Source organism: Manis pentadactyla, chromosome 3, assembly GCF_030020395.1.
Source record: "Manis pentadactyla isolate mManPen7 chromosome 3, mManPen7.hap1, whole genome shotgun sequence".
Lineage (NCBI taxonomy): Eukaryota > Metazoa > Chordata > Mammalia > Pholidota > Manidae > Manis > Manis pentadactyla.
The window spans coordinates 100,309,827-100,326,543 of NC_080021.1; the positions used below are offsets into that span (position 1 = coordinate 100,309,827).

At 39.2% G+C, this 16,717-nt stretch overlaps 1 protein-coding gene across 2 annotated transcripts in view; it reads right to left on the bottom strand.

Annotated features, from left to right (window-relative positions):
- Positions 1-208: 208 nt before the first annotated feature.
- Positions 209-16,717, bottom strand: part of CDC123 (cell division cycle 123) — a 67,916-nt gene continuing 51,407 nt past the window's right edge. For both annotated transcript variants that reach the window (XM_036908105.2, XM_036908104.2), the window contains 3 exons: positions 3,747-3,875; positions 1,044-1,181; positions 209-453 (listed from right to left, as the gene is read on the bottom strand). In XM_036908105.2, the coding sequence (XP_036764000.1) occupies positions 427-453; positions 1,044-1,181; positions 3,747-3,875 (294 nt within the window). In that variant the 3' untranslated portion in view covers positions 209-426. The remainder of the gene's footprint in view (positions 454-1,043; positions 1,182-3,746; positions 3,876-16,717) is intronic.

A 16,717-nucleotide genomic window follows, 5' to 3' on the forward strand; every position in this document is an offset into this window, starting at 1 on the left:
AAAATAGGAAAAATATTTTCTGTAGTAATATAAAGTTCTATTTTTTCAATGAAAATAACCAATGACTAAGGAAGAACCCATTTTTGTATAAACAAAGTTGCCAATCCCCTAACAGGTGTAAAAATAGCACAAAAAACATAAAACTAAATAGCCTGCGCAAAAGAGCAAGGTACTTCCTAGAAAGTATTTTATCATCAGAACAGTATGGTTTCCTATGTTGAAGATCTATTTATTGTTACTTTCACAAGTAGCAAAGCCCCTCCATTTTTTTCCAGCTTAATATACATGGATATAAAAAGCTATCAGGGTCCACATTGCCCACCCCACCCCACCCGACTGGATTCACAGGAAGCTGTGAACTCTGAGCAGCTTCCTGGAGCCTTGGTGGTTTCCTCTTTAACTCCGTCTCCAACACTAGAGCTCTACTCAGTCATCCTCTTGCTGATTTCTTTTCTGTCAAAGGAAACCAAGATGCATTAAAATAGCATGTTCTGACTGGGATATCTGTACAGCCAAGGACACTTTTTCTGTCAGCAAATACCATTTTCTAAAGGCCCTGGCAAAAGTTGTAGCTGAAAATTTTCATGGAAAAACATGCCTGCACTAATTCATGAAGCTAGTTTATCACTTTGGCTCCTAGCTGCATTATCCTCAGGTATTTAAGTATTTTTTTTTCTCTTTCCTCCACATGCAAACATTCCCACACAGAAACACAGAAATACAATACTCACATTCTCCCCAGAGTAACCAGAGTAGAATCTAATTTTCTCTTGGCCCTGGAACAGTTTACATATTCTCTTCAAAATTAGAACTATTACGAAAATTACTCAAAAAGGATACACATCATAAAAACATCTACCACTCTAAATAAATGACTCCTTCAGCTTACTTTGTATATTTTATTATAAAATGAACTAACTCAGTAATTCTGCCCCTTAAATTCATAATTATCAAATACAAGTCTAGGTAGCATATGACTGAGATGAAATATTATAAACTCAATTTGCAAAGATGATCAGCATACTGTAACACATATACTTTACCAGTTTAAGGAAATCTATGAGTTTGTGAGCATCTTCTCCAGTAGACAGGTCTACAAAATCCTTGGGCAGTCGGTAACTCAGATAGGGACTGGGTTGAACTGTAACTTCACTGTTTGTACACCGGAAAGCTGGAGAATCCTTTATGAAGTAAAAAAAAAGGAAAGACTGTGTGAAATTTTCTTTTTAAGTCTTCTCCAAACTGAAAAGACACTAGCATAATAATTTCAACTCTGTATTCTCTTCTGTCTGAGGCAAGGAAGAAAGTAAGATTCTGAAGCAAAAGAAAGCATCAAGATCTAAAAAAATATTTCAACATACTCAATAGGAAATAAATGTAAGGCACCTGAAAACAGGGTCCTCATGGAATACTAGGCTGATCCCTAAATGCTGCCATTGCACAGGCACTGTGTGCTGCAGATGAGTCATGGAGCTCAGTCCCTGAATGGGCCAGAGACCTAAGGCTAGTTATCTCTGGCCTCGAGCAACCTCACCTGGGCCAGAATGCTTTCTAAATATTATCATATTCTACAGGTACACAGCTGGAAAGTACTGCCTTAGGGAATGAAGTTAAAAGTGAGGGCAAACAAGTGCTATGAATTCCTAACACTCCTGTGCTCTTCTGTCATTTAACTGTGTATCCCTCTTACCACCTATGTAAAATTACAACTTCAAGTCTCCTATTTAACCAGTCTTTACATTCTTTAATATACTTGCTTAGAGTCTTGCATATAATATTTACATGTTGCCTTGTGTCAAAAAGGATTTCAGAGACATAAGGCCTTGGGTTTGGACTTCATAGGCTGAGATACATAGGTGAGGAATGGATGGTGTCCAGTGGATGGAGACCAGCCAGGAACTTCAGTGAACAGGACCATGAAACCCTAGAAAGCTCACTGTATCTTTTGATAGACACACCAACCATCTGACAAATACTTATGAAACAGCTGCTTTGTGCTGGACCTTGTCTGGGAATGGGAGACAGACTAGTAAACGAGACTGGTAGACAGCCAATAAGCAATTAAATTAACAGTATCACCTCAGACAGTAAAAAAGTGTTATAAAAACAAAACAACAGGGTGCCATAGTAAGAGGAGAATGGAGCAGACTACCTCAGAGGGGTGGTTAGGTACCCGCTCTCTATGGAGGGGGCTGGACTGAGAACTGAGAAGTACAATGAACATAGCCTCGTGAGTCTGGGAGCAGAACAGCTTTGAAAGCGGTAGAAACCTCTAGTGCAAAGATCTCAAGGCAAGGCAGGGCTTGGGCAGCCTCAAGAACAGAGAAGGCCAGGTCTTGGCGAGTGGAACAAGGACTGGGGGGACAACAGGAGGTGACACTGGGGGAAAGACAGGAGCCAGTCCTACTTCCTGTTTGTCAACCCCAGCTCCAATGCAATGTTTCAATTAAGAAGAAATAAGTAGGGTTTGGATCACAGAGTGACTCTTGTACAAACTGTTTCTATCTAGTAACTGTGTCCCTCATGTTGAAAAATAACCCTTTGTTGAGTAATTCCTGTTCTCCTTCTTTGACACTCACATTTGAATGGTTCCCCACTCTAAGATGCCAGCAGGGATGCGACTCCTTCATTCATTAATTTGACAAACATTAATTGTGCCTGGCATTGTGCCAAGCCCCACAGATAAATAGAGAACCAGAGAGACACTGTCCCTGACTCAAAACCTTATAGCCTAAGGCAGGACACAGGCAAGCACACAGTAGGGCTAGGGCTGTGATAGGAAAATATGATCTGAGTCAGATCTAGAAAAACAGGGCCCAAGACAGAGTAATGATGAAGAGAAACAGGTCAGAGAGGGATGAAAGAGAAGATGAAAGAGAAGGCAGCAGCCAGAAAAGCAGAAGAAAGCCAGGAAAGAAGCAGGTATCACAGAACCAAGGGAAGAAATATTGTAAGAACAAAGTAACATTCAAATGGTGCAAATAGGTTAAGTGACAGGAAGACTGTGCATGGTTCACTGGGATTACCAACAAGTCGGGGGAGCCCTTGCCAAGAGTACTCTGTGGAATGGCAGGGACAGAGGCCACCTGTACCAGCTGAGGAGCACACAGGTGGGAAGTAGCAGGCACCACAGGACAGGGCCACCCAAGGAAGCTGCGTGTAACCAGGTGACTACTGAGCAGTTCCAAAAAGCAAGTTACATAACAGTATGAGTGCAACTGTGTGATCCCACTTACGTACAACTGTGTGTGTGTGCGTGTGTGTATACATACAAAAAATGCCTGGGAAAAATATGAACTCAAGTGGTAAGGATAGCTATTTGTAGGTGGTAGGATTTTAAGTCTAGTCCCTTTCTAATACTGTTTTTTGAAATGACCATGTGAAAACAAAGCTATTTAAAAATATATATATAACACTCATAAGATAATGCTAAATGAAAAACTTAGTACACACAATTACATATGTAATATAATCTCATTTATTTGAAAAAGTTTCTGTGTATATAGGTGTGTTAAATACCAAAACATAAGATTATGGGTGATTTTAGATTTTTCTTTAAAAATGAGCATGTACTACTTACATGTTTTTTAATACATAAAGTGAAATGAATGAATCACAATGCACACACTTTTTGATCACCTCCATGGGCAAGTATCTACTAATAAATCTGTGTTAGTACCTAAAGAACAATAAGCAATCACTTAGTCAATTGAAAAATTTCCTGCACATCTTTCTTGTCACCTCACCTGTTCTGGAGCATCTCCCTCACGAAAATCACCTTTTAAGTTTCTTCCAGATATCAGTTCTTCCCAAGTGAAAAGCAGTGAATCTGTTATTTCACCAAATGGATTAAAATCAATCAGCCACACCTTCCCCTGCAATACGGAAAGAAAAATTAATAAATACAGAATGAAAACACTTAAAGTCTGTGATCTGCCTTATCAAAAATATCACCTTCAGTTATTTTACCCAAAAGATAACTTAAAAACACTATATAACTTATTTAAAAAGACAGTTCCTCCTCCAGGTCACATCTGAGAAAGTAGCCCCAGATCCAGTGAGAAGGCTGCCTGTGAATGCAGAGAAGGCACCTAGGAGAGTAAGCCCGATGAAGACATATATTCCAACTCCTATCTAGAATCACCCGAGAATTGTTAAGTCAAAAACCCAAGCAGGAAAAAGGACTCATAAAATGATTCCACAAAAGTAGCCTGACTGCAATGCTTTCACTGGTGTCTTCAATTATTTTTCATGAGGAAGCCAGGTGGAAGCAGGGAGAGCCATCCATTCTGAGAGAACCATTCCTACCTTTGAGAATTTGCTGCAAAGGACTTCTTTTAAACATACAAAAAAATGTTTGTTTTCTTTAATTATGTCATAATCAAAATGTTTTTTAATGTAATATTTCTGTCTGTATGATAGAGCTTAACAACACATGAAGGGGACATGGGAAAAAAAATATCAACCTTTAAAAGGAACTTCTATGTTCTCCCACTCTGAAAGTATTGGTTGCCAATCTGATACGTTCCAGCCCCAAGAAAAGGGTACTTCTGACCTGGCGGTACTAGTGTAGTTAGAGTCACGTATGTCTTAGTAAAGCGGTAGAGCATTGACGTAATAGAGCTGGGAAATCTGTGAAATCCGGCCAAAAAATTAAAGCCAACAGATTTGATCACAGACATACATGTAATTTCCTTTAAATGTGTATCTTTGTTCCTCTTGGTTTTTCTGACTGGAACATTCATATAATTGCACCATTTTGTTGTTGATCGTTTTTTCATAAATGTGCATTAATCATGTCTTGATCAGACATGTGTTTATAAAATTAAATACGTCTTAGGAAGAACTAGCTTGCTGAGCCAGCATCACTGATACCTAGAGCTGTTTCTCATCTGGGTAAAAGGAAAATTTTAAGAAAGATGAAACTACTAGGACTTGCTTCCAACCTCAGAAACCTCTACCAAATGGCAAAGAACCATTACAGGAAGTTTGCAGAACACACATTTGGTTGTTTCCTATTTTATACAATCCCCAGGAGAAATCCTGCATCTTTCTTGCCACTGAGTTGTTTACTCCCTCCCATTGTTCAGCACCCACTTGATTATTCTTTGACTATGTGAAATAATGTCAGCCATCAATCAACTTCTTGGTATGATAACAGCTCTCAAGATTTGCTTTTGGGGTGATTACCAAGATGTTTTTGACATACTGTATGTTATTTTAACAAAATGGGCATTTTCTAACCTCCAAACTCTTGAACTTGAGTTTTTATAGCCAGTAAAATTATCTCATTATTAAAAGGAAAAAAAAACCTATTCTATCTGTTAGTGTAGAAATATTAAGCTCTTTATCTATAAACTAAAAATATACCATACTGTGAAAAGCAGACAAAATAGCTCACTGCTGTTAGGACTGAGCTGGCAGAATTTGTTCTGTAGTTCCAAGCCATACTTTAGTTTAAAGGAAAAACTGGCTGTAATCAGGCATAAAACTATCAAGACGAGGATTTTAAAGCTATAACATGTTTTTCATGTGACAGCTCATGCACAACACATCCTGAGAAATTCTGTCTTCAGGCAACCTATCAGGTAAGAGTAGTCACAGTGACCTTCCTGATACCTACCAATTTACCCCCCTCACCCCCACAACCACCCAAACAAATCCCTATGCACCAGACACTGGGCCAGGCATTAGTGCATAAAGGAAAGAACACAGAACTTATTTCTTCAAAGAGTTCAGTCTAGACCAGGCCACACACCCGAACACACATGCACACACAGCATGTATAAGAGACTGTTCACCATAATACAGTTTGTAAGACTACCATCAAGCTGTGTGTTCGACCATAAGGAAATGGCTAAACAAACAAAACAACTACAAAATGAAACACTATGCCTTTGTTAGAAACTGGAAAGCCCTCTCAGATTCACTGGCTTTTCTTAAAAAAGTGTAAAAAGCAAGGTGCAGAGTGTATTTGCTAACTCTTGTGTAATGAGGATGGAAAAAAAATAAGCATATTGCTTATTTTTGCATCAAGAAATACTGTAAGGATATGTAATAAACTGATAAAAGAGTACCTGCAAGACTGAGAGGAACAGGGTAACAGTTGACACTTTCTACATATATTTTCACACTGATTGAAGTTTTAAACAATGTGAACATATTATCAATTAAAAATTTTAAAACTCAGCAGGTTTTAGAGTGCAATGCAGGGTTCTGAGAGGGTCAAAAGGAAATTCAGGGAGTAATGGAGCAGTTCTTTCTACATCTTCACTGTAGTGGTGATTATGCAAATGGATGTGTTTGTCAAAACTCACAGAACTGTACATTACAGAGGGTGAATTTTGTTCTATATGTTCATTATATCTCAAAAAAAATTCAGTAGTTTTAAATAATTGAAAAAACAGAAGAAATCAAAGCACTAGGACACAAGGTACTATGAAAAAAGAATAGGCAGAACTGAAAAGTAACCAAGAAATCCTGAAACAATTTAAAACTTAGTGAATAGGTTAAACATATTAAATCAGATATGGCTGAAAGAGTAGTAGTACTGCAAAATATATCAGAAAACTACACAACGCAGTACAGAGAGAAAGGTGAGAATAAGTTAGACACCAGGATAAAATGAGATGCTGTAACATTCCTCTGAAGAGAGTTCCAGAGGACAGAAGACAGAAAAGGAGGAGTAAATATTTGTAAAGATAGTGGACAATTCTCCACAGCTGACAAAGAAAATGAATTCTTAGAAAATATGACAAAAAGACAAAAGAAAGTAAGAGCAGGGAAATAAAAGGAAAAGAGAAAAGAAAAGGTGAGCTAACAACAATGGAACAATGTCTTCAAAATGCTGAGGCAACAGATGGGTCAACTGAAGATTCTATACCCAGCTAAGCTTGTCATCCATGCATGAAAGTAAATAAGAACTTCTCCAGCCAATTGCCTAGGGTATCTACTACTAACAGATATATTATTAGAAAGAAACTGAATCCAAAAAGCAGTGAGAGGCAAGAAGCACTGGTGAGCAAAGAAACTGAACAATGGCAATGATGACTAATATGGGGATATAAATAAAATGGAACTAAAAATAGAAAATCACTTGTAAGACAAAAGTGGGTACTGGGAATTAGTGTTCTAAGGTACTGACATCATGAGGGCAGTAGGAAGTGAAATTAACTTTAGAACTAATTAAATACCCATATTAAGATTTAATGGTAACTATCAAAAGATTTTTAATCAAAACTTCAAAATCACTGGAGGGTTGGGGTGGGAGCAGGGGGCTGTGACAGAGAATAAAGAAAAACCAGCAATATAATAAAAGGAGGAGAAAAAGGCATAGAGAAACAAAGCAAACTGAAAACTCAAGATGGTAGAAAATATTCAAATATCAAATAAAATAAATGCAAACTATACTCACCAGTTAAAGCCAGAAACTGCAAGTGATTAAAAAATAAAACTAAGCAATATGCTACTTACAAGATACAGGCACATACCTAAAACATAACAGCTAAAAATAACAGGACTGAGAAGGCAAATTCTAAGACAAATACCATTAATACCAGACAAAACATACATTAATGCAAAAAGCACAAAAGAAGTACTAGAGATAGAGTGGGTCACTGTCTAATCATGAGAAGTCACTGGGAAAACAGAACCATTATTAACTAGCATTAGTCTAAGAATGTAACCTCAAAGCATGTAACACAAAAACTGAAAGAATTAGACAACAGGAAATTTTAACATGCCCTGCAGTTATCAATAAACTAAGTAGATAAAAAATTAGGAAAGAAAGATTATTTGTATGGCTTTTTAAGATAAAAAAAAAATTTACATGGAAGTTTAAACACATACAAAAATAGACAAAATAGTATAAAGAACCCATGTACCTATCACTCCATTTGAATTGTTATCTGTTGATCCCCATGGCCAATCTTGTTTCATCTAAATCCAATCCACTTCTCCCAAAACTCAATTATCTTAAAGGAACCCTCAGACATAAACTCATTCCGTAAAATATGTAAGGTTTTAACAATACTATTAACCAGCTTAATATAACTAACATCTAAGAATACTTCACACATTAGAAATTGCATTTTCTTTTTCAGTCACACACAGAACAGTTATAAAAAAGTGACCAGATTGTAAAGCCAATATCAACAATATCAAAGCCTCAATATCAATTTCAGTCCATAAAGCAATTAAACTAATAACAAAACAACCATAACCAAAAACAATACATAGAGGACTGGAACAACTTTTCAAGTACCTAAGGTAGTTATTCTAAATTCTAGTTGTACATTATCACCACTGAAGGAGCATCTTAAAGTACATACTCCGAAGCCTCATCCCAGACCTACTGAATGGGTGGGTGTACCTTAGCCAAATGATAGTTAAATCTATCAACACTGAGTCAACCTGCCTGGCCACAGTAAGGAAACACACACATCCAAGTGTTGCCAAATCCAAACACACTTCAGTCACATTTCATAAAAGAGACCAGCATAAAAGAAGAGTTAGTTTTCTACAAGAATAGTCATAAAACTGTAGGCAAGAAAGTACCTAACAAATGGTGATACAAACGCCACTGAACAAATGGAAATGAGTTTTACAACATGGTTTAGATTTCTTGGAAACTGCCAGGATATTTATCCTGCCATGTTTCTCATTTTAAAAACATGCAACTAAAGCTAACCCTTGAATAATAATGGGACTGGGGAGCCTACAGCCCACACAGGTGAAAATCCATGTGTAACTTCTGACTGCCCAAACACTTCTAGCCTACTGGTGACAGGAAGCCCTACAATAACATAGTCAATTAACACATATTTTGTATTTGTATCATATATCATATTCTTACAATAAACATGAAGCAAACATTTCTTAGACCTGTTGCAAATCTCCAAAAAAATTTCCAATATATTTATTGAAAAAAAGTTGCATGTAAGTGGACCCACACAGTTCAGCCCGTGTTGTTAAAGGGTCAACATACGTCTAATTCTGTAATTAGCAGTAATGACTTATGTACACTAAAGCCGAACTTCACTTAAGACATTTATAGAACTCTTTTACCAAATTAAATATTTGCACTGACCTGCCAAGCCAACTGAATCACAGCAGACCTGAGCATTTGCCAGGGGACTAGTGAGAGACTTTGGCAAATTTCAAGTTTTCAAATGGAATTAAATATAATTGCAGTAAATGCTACATTTTTTTTTTTGGTATCATTACTCTACAATTAAAGAAAGAACATTGTTTACTAGGTTCCCCCCTTCACCAAGTCCCCCCCACATACCCCTTCAGTCACTGTTCACCGGCGTAGTAAGATCCTGTAAAATCACTACTTGTCTTCTCTGTGTTGCGCAGCCCTCCCCGTGTCCCCCACACACTATACATGCTAATCGTAATGCCCTCTTTCTTTTTCCCCGCCCTTATCCCTCCCTTCGCTCCCATCCTCCACAGTCCCTTTCCCTTTGGTAACTATTAGTCCATTCTTGGGTTCTGTGATTCTGTTGCTGTTTTGTTCCTTCAGTTTTCCTTTGTTCTTATACTCCACAGATGAGTGAAATCATTTGGTACTTGTCTTTCTCCCTTGGCTTATTTCACTGAGCATAATACCCTCCAGCTCCATCTATTTTGTTGCAAATGGTAGGATCTGTTTTTTTCTTATGGCGGCGTAATATTCCATTGTGCATATGTACCGCCTCTTCTTTATCCATTCATCTACTGATGGACATTTAGGTTGCTTCCACATCTTGCTACTGCAAACAGTGCAGCAATAAACATAGGGGTGCGTCTGTCTTTTTCAAACTGGAGTGCTACATTCTTAGGGTAAGTTCATAGAAGTGGAATTCCTGGGTCAAATGGTATTTCTATTTTGAGCACTTTGAGGAACCTCCATACTACTTTCCACAATGGTTGAACTAATTTACATTCCCACCAGCAGTGTAGGAGGGTTCCCCTTTCTCCACAACATCGCCAACATTTGTTGTTGTTTGTCTTTTCGATGATGGCAATCCTTACTGGTGTGAGATGATATCTCATTGTGCTTGTAATTTGCATTTCTGTGATGATTAGCGATGTGGAGCATCTTTTCATGTACCTGTTGGCCATCTGGATTTCTTCTTTAGAGAACTGTCTATTCAGTTCCTCTGCCCATTTTTTAATTGGATTATTTGCTTTTTGTTTGTTGAGGCACGTGAGCTCTTTATATATTTTGGATGTCAATCCTTTATCGGAACTGTCATTTATGAATATGTTCTCCCATACTGTAGGATACCTTTTTGTTCTATTGATGGTGTCCTTTGCTGTACAGAAGCTTTTCAGCTTGATATAGTCCCACTTCTTCATTTTAGCCTTTGTTTCCCTTGCCCAGGGTATATGTTAATGAAGAAGTCACTCATGTTTATGTCCATGAGATTTTTGCCTATGTTTTTTTATAAGAGTTTTATGGTTTTATGACTTACATTCAGGTCTTTGGTCCATTTGGAGTTTACTTTTGTGTATGGGGTTAGACAGTGATCAAGTTTCATTCTCTTACATGTAGCTGTCCAGTTTTGCCAGCACCATCTGTTGAAGAGACTGTCATTTCCCCATTGTATGTCCATGGCTCCTTTATCAAATATTAATTGGCGAAAGAGGGGCAGAAGATGGCGGCGTGAGTAGAGCAGCGGAAATCTCCTCCCAAAACAACATATATCTATGAAAATAGAACAAAGACAACCCTTCCTAGAATAAAGACCAGAGGACACAGGACAATATCCAGACCACATCCGCACCTGAGAGAACCCAGCGCCTCGCGAAGGGGGTAAGATACAAGCCCCGGCCCCGCGGGAGCCGAGTGCCCCTCCCCCCAGCTCCCGGCGGGAGAAGAGCAGGCAGAGCGGGAGGGAGACGGAGCCCAGGGCTGCCGAACACCCAGCCCCAGCCATCCGGGCCAGAGTGCAGGGCCCTCGATACTGGGAAAACAGGGCAGCAAGAACAGTGAGCAGGCACTGGAGGCTGGGCGACAGAGGGCATAAGAAAAGCGCGCGACCATTTTTTTTGCTTTTTTGCTGTTTTGTTTTGGCGAGCGCTTTTTGGAAGTCTTAAAGGGATAGGGACCCCAATACTAGGGAAACAGGGCAGAAAGACCGGTGAGCAGAGGCCTGAGGCTGGCACCGGAGAATAAAGAAAAACGAACCACCACCCTTTTTTTTTTAATTAAAAACTTTTTTTTTTTTTTTAATTAAAAAACTTTTTTTCTTTTTTTTTTGGTGGGCGTTGTTTTGTTTTGGCGGGTGCTTTTTGGAAGTCTTAAAGGGGCAGGGCGGGTCACTTAATCCAGAGGTAGGGAATCCGGGATCTCTGGGCACCCTAACCCCTGGGCTGCAGGGAGCAGGGAGGCCCCTTACGGAGATAAATAGCCTCCCAGCAGCTCCTGCTCCAACGCGACTCCACCATTTTGGAGCAGCCGCCCGAGCTAGGCCACGCCCACAGCAACAGCGGAGATTAACTCCATAGCAGCCGGGCAGGAAGCAGAAGCCCCGTCTGCGCGCAGCTGTGCAGCACAAGCCACTAGAGGCCGCTGTTCTCCCAGGAGAGGAGGGCCACAAACCAACAAGAAAGGAAGTCCTTCCAGCCGTCACTCGTCCCAGTTCTGCAGACTATTCCTATCACCATGAAAAGGCAAAGCTACAGGCAAAGATCACAGAGACAACACCAGAGAAGGAGACAGACCTAACCAGTCTCCCTGAAAAAGAATTCAAAATAAGAATCATAAACATGCTGACAGAGATGCAGAGAAATACGCAAGAGAAATGGGATGAAGTCTGGAAGGAGATCACAGATGCCAGAAAGGAGATCGCAGAAATGAAACAAACTCTGGAAGGGTTTATAAGCAGAATGGATAGAATGCAAGAGGCCATTGATGGAATTGAAATCAGAGAACAGGAACGCATAGAAGCTGACATAGAGAGAGACAAAAGGATCTCCAGGAATGAAACAATATTAAGAGAACTGTGTGACCAATCCAAAAGGAACAATATCCGTATTATAGGGGTCCCAGAAGAAGAAGAGAGAGGAAAAGAGATGGAAAGTATCTTAGAAGAAATAATTGCTGAAAACTTCCCCACACTGGGGGAGGAAGTAATCGAACAGACCACGGAAATACACAGAACCCCCAACAGAAAGGATCCAAGAAGGGCAACACCAAGACACATAATAATTAAAATGGCAAAGATCAAGGACAAGGAAAGAGTGTTAAAGGCAGCTAGAGAGAAAAAGGTCACCTATAAAGGGAAACCCATCAGGCTAACGTCAGATTTCTCAACAGAAACCCTACAGGCCAGAAGAGAATGGCATGATATATTTAATACAATGAAACAGAAGGGCCTTGAACCAAGGATACTGTATCCAGCACGACTATCATTCAAATATGACGGTGGGATTAAACAATTCCCAGACAAAAAAAAGCTGAGGGAATTTGCTTTCCACAAACCACCTCTACAGAACATCTTACAGGGACTGCTCTACATGGGAGCACTCCTAGAAAGAGCACAGCACAAAACACCCAACATATGAAGAATCGAGGAGGAGGAACAAGAAGGGAGAGAAGAAAAGAATCTCCAGACAGTGTATATAACAGCTCAATAAGCGAGCTAAGTTAGGCAGTAAGATACTAAAGAGGCTAACCTTGAACCTTTGGTAACCACGAATTTAAAGCCTGCAATGGCAATAAGTACATATCTTTCAATAGTCACCCTAAATGTTAATGGGTTGAATGCACCAATCAAAAGACACAGAGTAACAGAATGGATAAAAAAGCAAGACCCATCTATATGCTGCTTACAAGAAACTCACCTCAAACCCAAAGACATGTACAGACTAAAAGTCAAGGGATGGAAAAACATATTTCAAGCAAACAACAGTGAGAAGAAAGCAGGGGTTGCAGTACTAATATCAGACAAAATAGACTTCAAAACAAAGAAAGTAACAAGAGATAAAGAAGGACACTACATAATGATAAAGGGCTCAGTCAAACAAGAGGATATAACCATTCTAAATATATATGCACCCAACACAGGAGCACCAGCATATGTGAAACAAATACTAACAGAACTAAAGGGGGATATAGACTGCAATGCATTCATTCTAGGAGACTTCAACACACCACTCACCCCAAAGGATAGATCCACTGGGCAGAAAATAAGTAAGGACACGGAAGCACTGAACAACACAGTAGAGCAGATGGACCTAATAGACATCTATAGAACTCTACATCCAAAAGCAGCGGGATATACATTCTTCTCAAGTGCACATGGAACATTCTCCAGAATAGACCACATACTAGGCCACAAAAAGAGCCTCAGAAAATTCCAAAAGATTGAAATCCTACCAACCAACTTTTCAGACCACAAAGGCATAAAACTAGAAATAAACTGTACAAAGAAAGCAAAGAGGCTCACAAACACATGGAGGCTTAACAACACGCTCCTAAATAATCAATGGATCAATGACCAAATCAAAATGGAGATCCAGCAATATATGGAAACAAATGACAACAACAACACTAAGCCCCAACTTCTGTGGGACACAGCAAAAGCAGTCTTAAGAGGAAAGTATATAGCAATCCAAGCATATTTAAAAAAGGAAGAGCAATCCCAAATGAATGGTCTAATGTCACAATTATCGAAATTGGAAAAAGAAGAACAGATGAGGCCTAAGGTCAGCAGAAGGAGGGACATAATAAAGATCAGAGAAGAAATAAATAAAATTGAGAAGAATAAAACAATAGCCAAAATCAATGAAACCAAGAGCTGGTTCTTCGAGAAAATAAACAAAATAGATAAGCCTCTAGCCAGACTTATTAAGAAGAAAAGAGAGTCAACACAAATCAACAGTATCAGAAACGAGAAAGGAAAAATCACGACGGACCCCACGGAAATGCAAAGAATTATTGGAGAATACTATGAAAACCTATATGCTAATAAGCTGGGAAACCTAGGAGAAATGGACAACTTCCTAGAAAAATACAACCTTCCAAGATTGACCCAGGAAGAAACAGAAAATCTAAACAGACCAATTACCAGCAACGAAATTGAAGCAGTAATCAAAAAACTACCAAAGAACAAAACCCCCGGGCCAGATGGATTTACCTCGGAATTTTATCAGACATACAGGGAAGACATAATACCCATTCTCCTTAAAGTTTTCCAAAAAATAGAGGAGGAGGGGATACTCCCAAACTCATTCTATGAAGCTAACATCACCCTAATACCAAAACCAGGCAAAGACCCCACCAAAAAAGAAAACTACAGACCAATATCCCTGATGAACGTAGATGCAAAAATACTCAACAAAATATTAGCAAACCGAATTCAAAAATACATCAAAAGGATCATACACCATGACCAAGTGGGATTCATCCCAGGGATGCAAGGATGGTACAACATTCGAAAGTCCATCAACATCATCCACCACATCAACAAAAAGAAAGACAAAAACCACATGATCATCTCCATAGATGCTGAAAAAGCATTTGACAAAGTTCAACATCCACTCATGTTAAAAACTCTCAGCAAAATGGGAATAGAGGGCAAGTACCTCAACATAATAAAGGCCATCTATGATAAACCCACAGCCAACATTATATTGAACAGCGAGAAGCTGAAAGCATTTCCTCTGAGATCGGGAACTAGACAGGGATGCCCACTCTCTCCACTGTTATTTAACATAGTACTGGAGGTCCTAGCCACGGCAATCAGACAAAATAAAGAAATACAAGGAATCCAGATTGGTAAAGAAGAAGTTAAACTGTCACTATTTGCAGATGACATGATACTGTACATAAAAAACCCTAAAGACTCCACCCCAAAACTACTAGAACTGATATCGGAATACAGCAAAGTTGCAGGATACAAAATCAACACACAGAAATCTGTGGCTTTCCTATATACTAACAATGAACCAACAGAAAGAGAAATCAGGAAAACAACTCCATTCACAATTGCATCAAAAAAAATAAAATACCTAGGAATAAACCTAACCAAAGAAGTGAAAGACTTATACCCTGAAAACTACAAGTCACTCTTAAGAGAAATTAAAGGGGACACTAACAGATGGAAACTCATCCCATGCTCGTGGCTAGGAAGAATTAATATCGTCAAAATGGCCATCCTGCCCAAAGCAATATACAGATTTGATGCAATCCCTATGAAACTACCAGCAACATTCTTCAATGAACTGAACAAATAATTCAAAAATTCATATGGAAACACAAAAGACCCCGAATAGCCAAAGCAATCCTGAGAAAGAAGAATAAAGTAGGGGGGATCTCACTCTCCAACTTCAAGCTCTACTATAAAGCCATAGTAATCAAGACAATTTGGTACTGGCACAAGAACAGAGCCACAGACCAATGGAACAGACTAGAGAATCCAGACATTAACCCAGACATATATGGTCAATTAATATTTGATAAAGGAGCTATGGACATACAATGGCGAAATGACAGTCTCTTCAACAGGTGGTGCTGGCAAAACTGGACAGCTACATGTAGGAGAATGAAACTGGACCATTGTCTAACCCCATATACAAAAGTAAACTCAAAATGGATCAAAGACCTGAATGTAAGCCATGAAACCATTAAACTCTTGGAAGAAAACATAGGCGAAAACCTCTTAGACATAAACATGAGTGACCTCTTCTTGAACATATCTCCCCGGGCAAGGAAAACAACAGCAAAAATGAGTAAGTGGGACTATATTAAGCTGAAAAGCTTCTGTACAGCAAAAGACACCATCAATAGAACAAGAAGGATCCCTACAGTATGGGAGAATATATTTGAAAATGACACATCCGATAAAGGCTTGACGTCCAGAATATATAAGGAGCTCTCACGCCTCAACAAACAAAAAACAAATAACCCAATTAAAAAATGGGCAGAGGAACTGAACAGACAGTTCTCCAAAAAAGAAATACAGATGGCCAACAGACACATGAAAAGATGCTCCACATCGCTAATTATCAGAGAAATGCAAATTAAACCTACAATGAGGTATCACCTCACACCAGTAAGGATGGCTGCCATCCAAAAGACAAACAACAACAAATGTTGGCGAGGCTGTGGAGAAAGGGGAACCCTCCTACACTGCTGGTGTGAATGTAAACTAGTTCAACCATTGTGGAAAGCAGTATGGAGGTATATCAAAATGCTCAAAACAGACTTACCATTTGACCCAGGAATTGCACTCCTAGGAATTTACCCTAAGAACGCAGCAATCAAGTTTGAGAAAGACAGATGCACCCCTATGTTTATTGCAGCACTATTTACAATAGCCAAGAATTGGAAGCAACCTAAATGTCCATCAATAGATGAATGGATAAAGAAGATGTGGTACATATACACAATGGAATACTACTCAGCCATAAGAAAAGGGCAAATCCAATCATTTGCAGCAACATGGATGGAGCTGGAGGGTATTATGCTCAGTGAAACAAGCCAAGCGGAGAAAGAGAAATACCAAATGATTTCACTTATCTGTGGAATATAAGAACAAAGGAAAAACTGAAGGAACAAAACAGCAGCAGAATCACAGAACTCAAGAATGGACTAACAGGTACCAAAGGGAAAGGGACTGGGGAGGATGGGTGGGTAGGGAGGGAGAATGGGGGGAGAAGTAGGGGGGTATTAAGATTAACGTACATGGGGGGTAGGAGAAGAGGGAGGGCTGTACAACAAAGA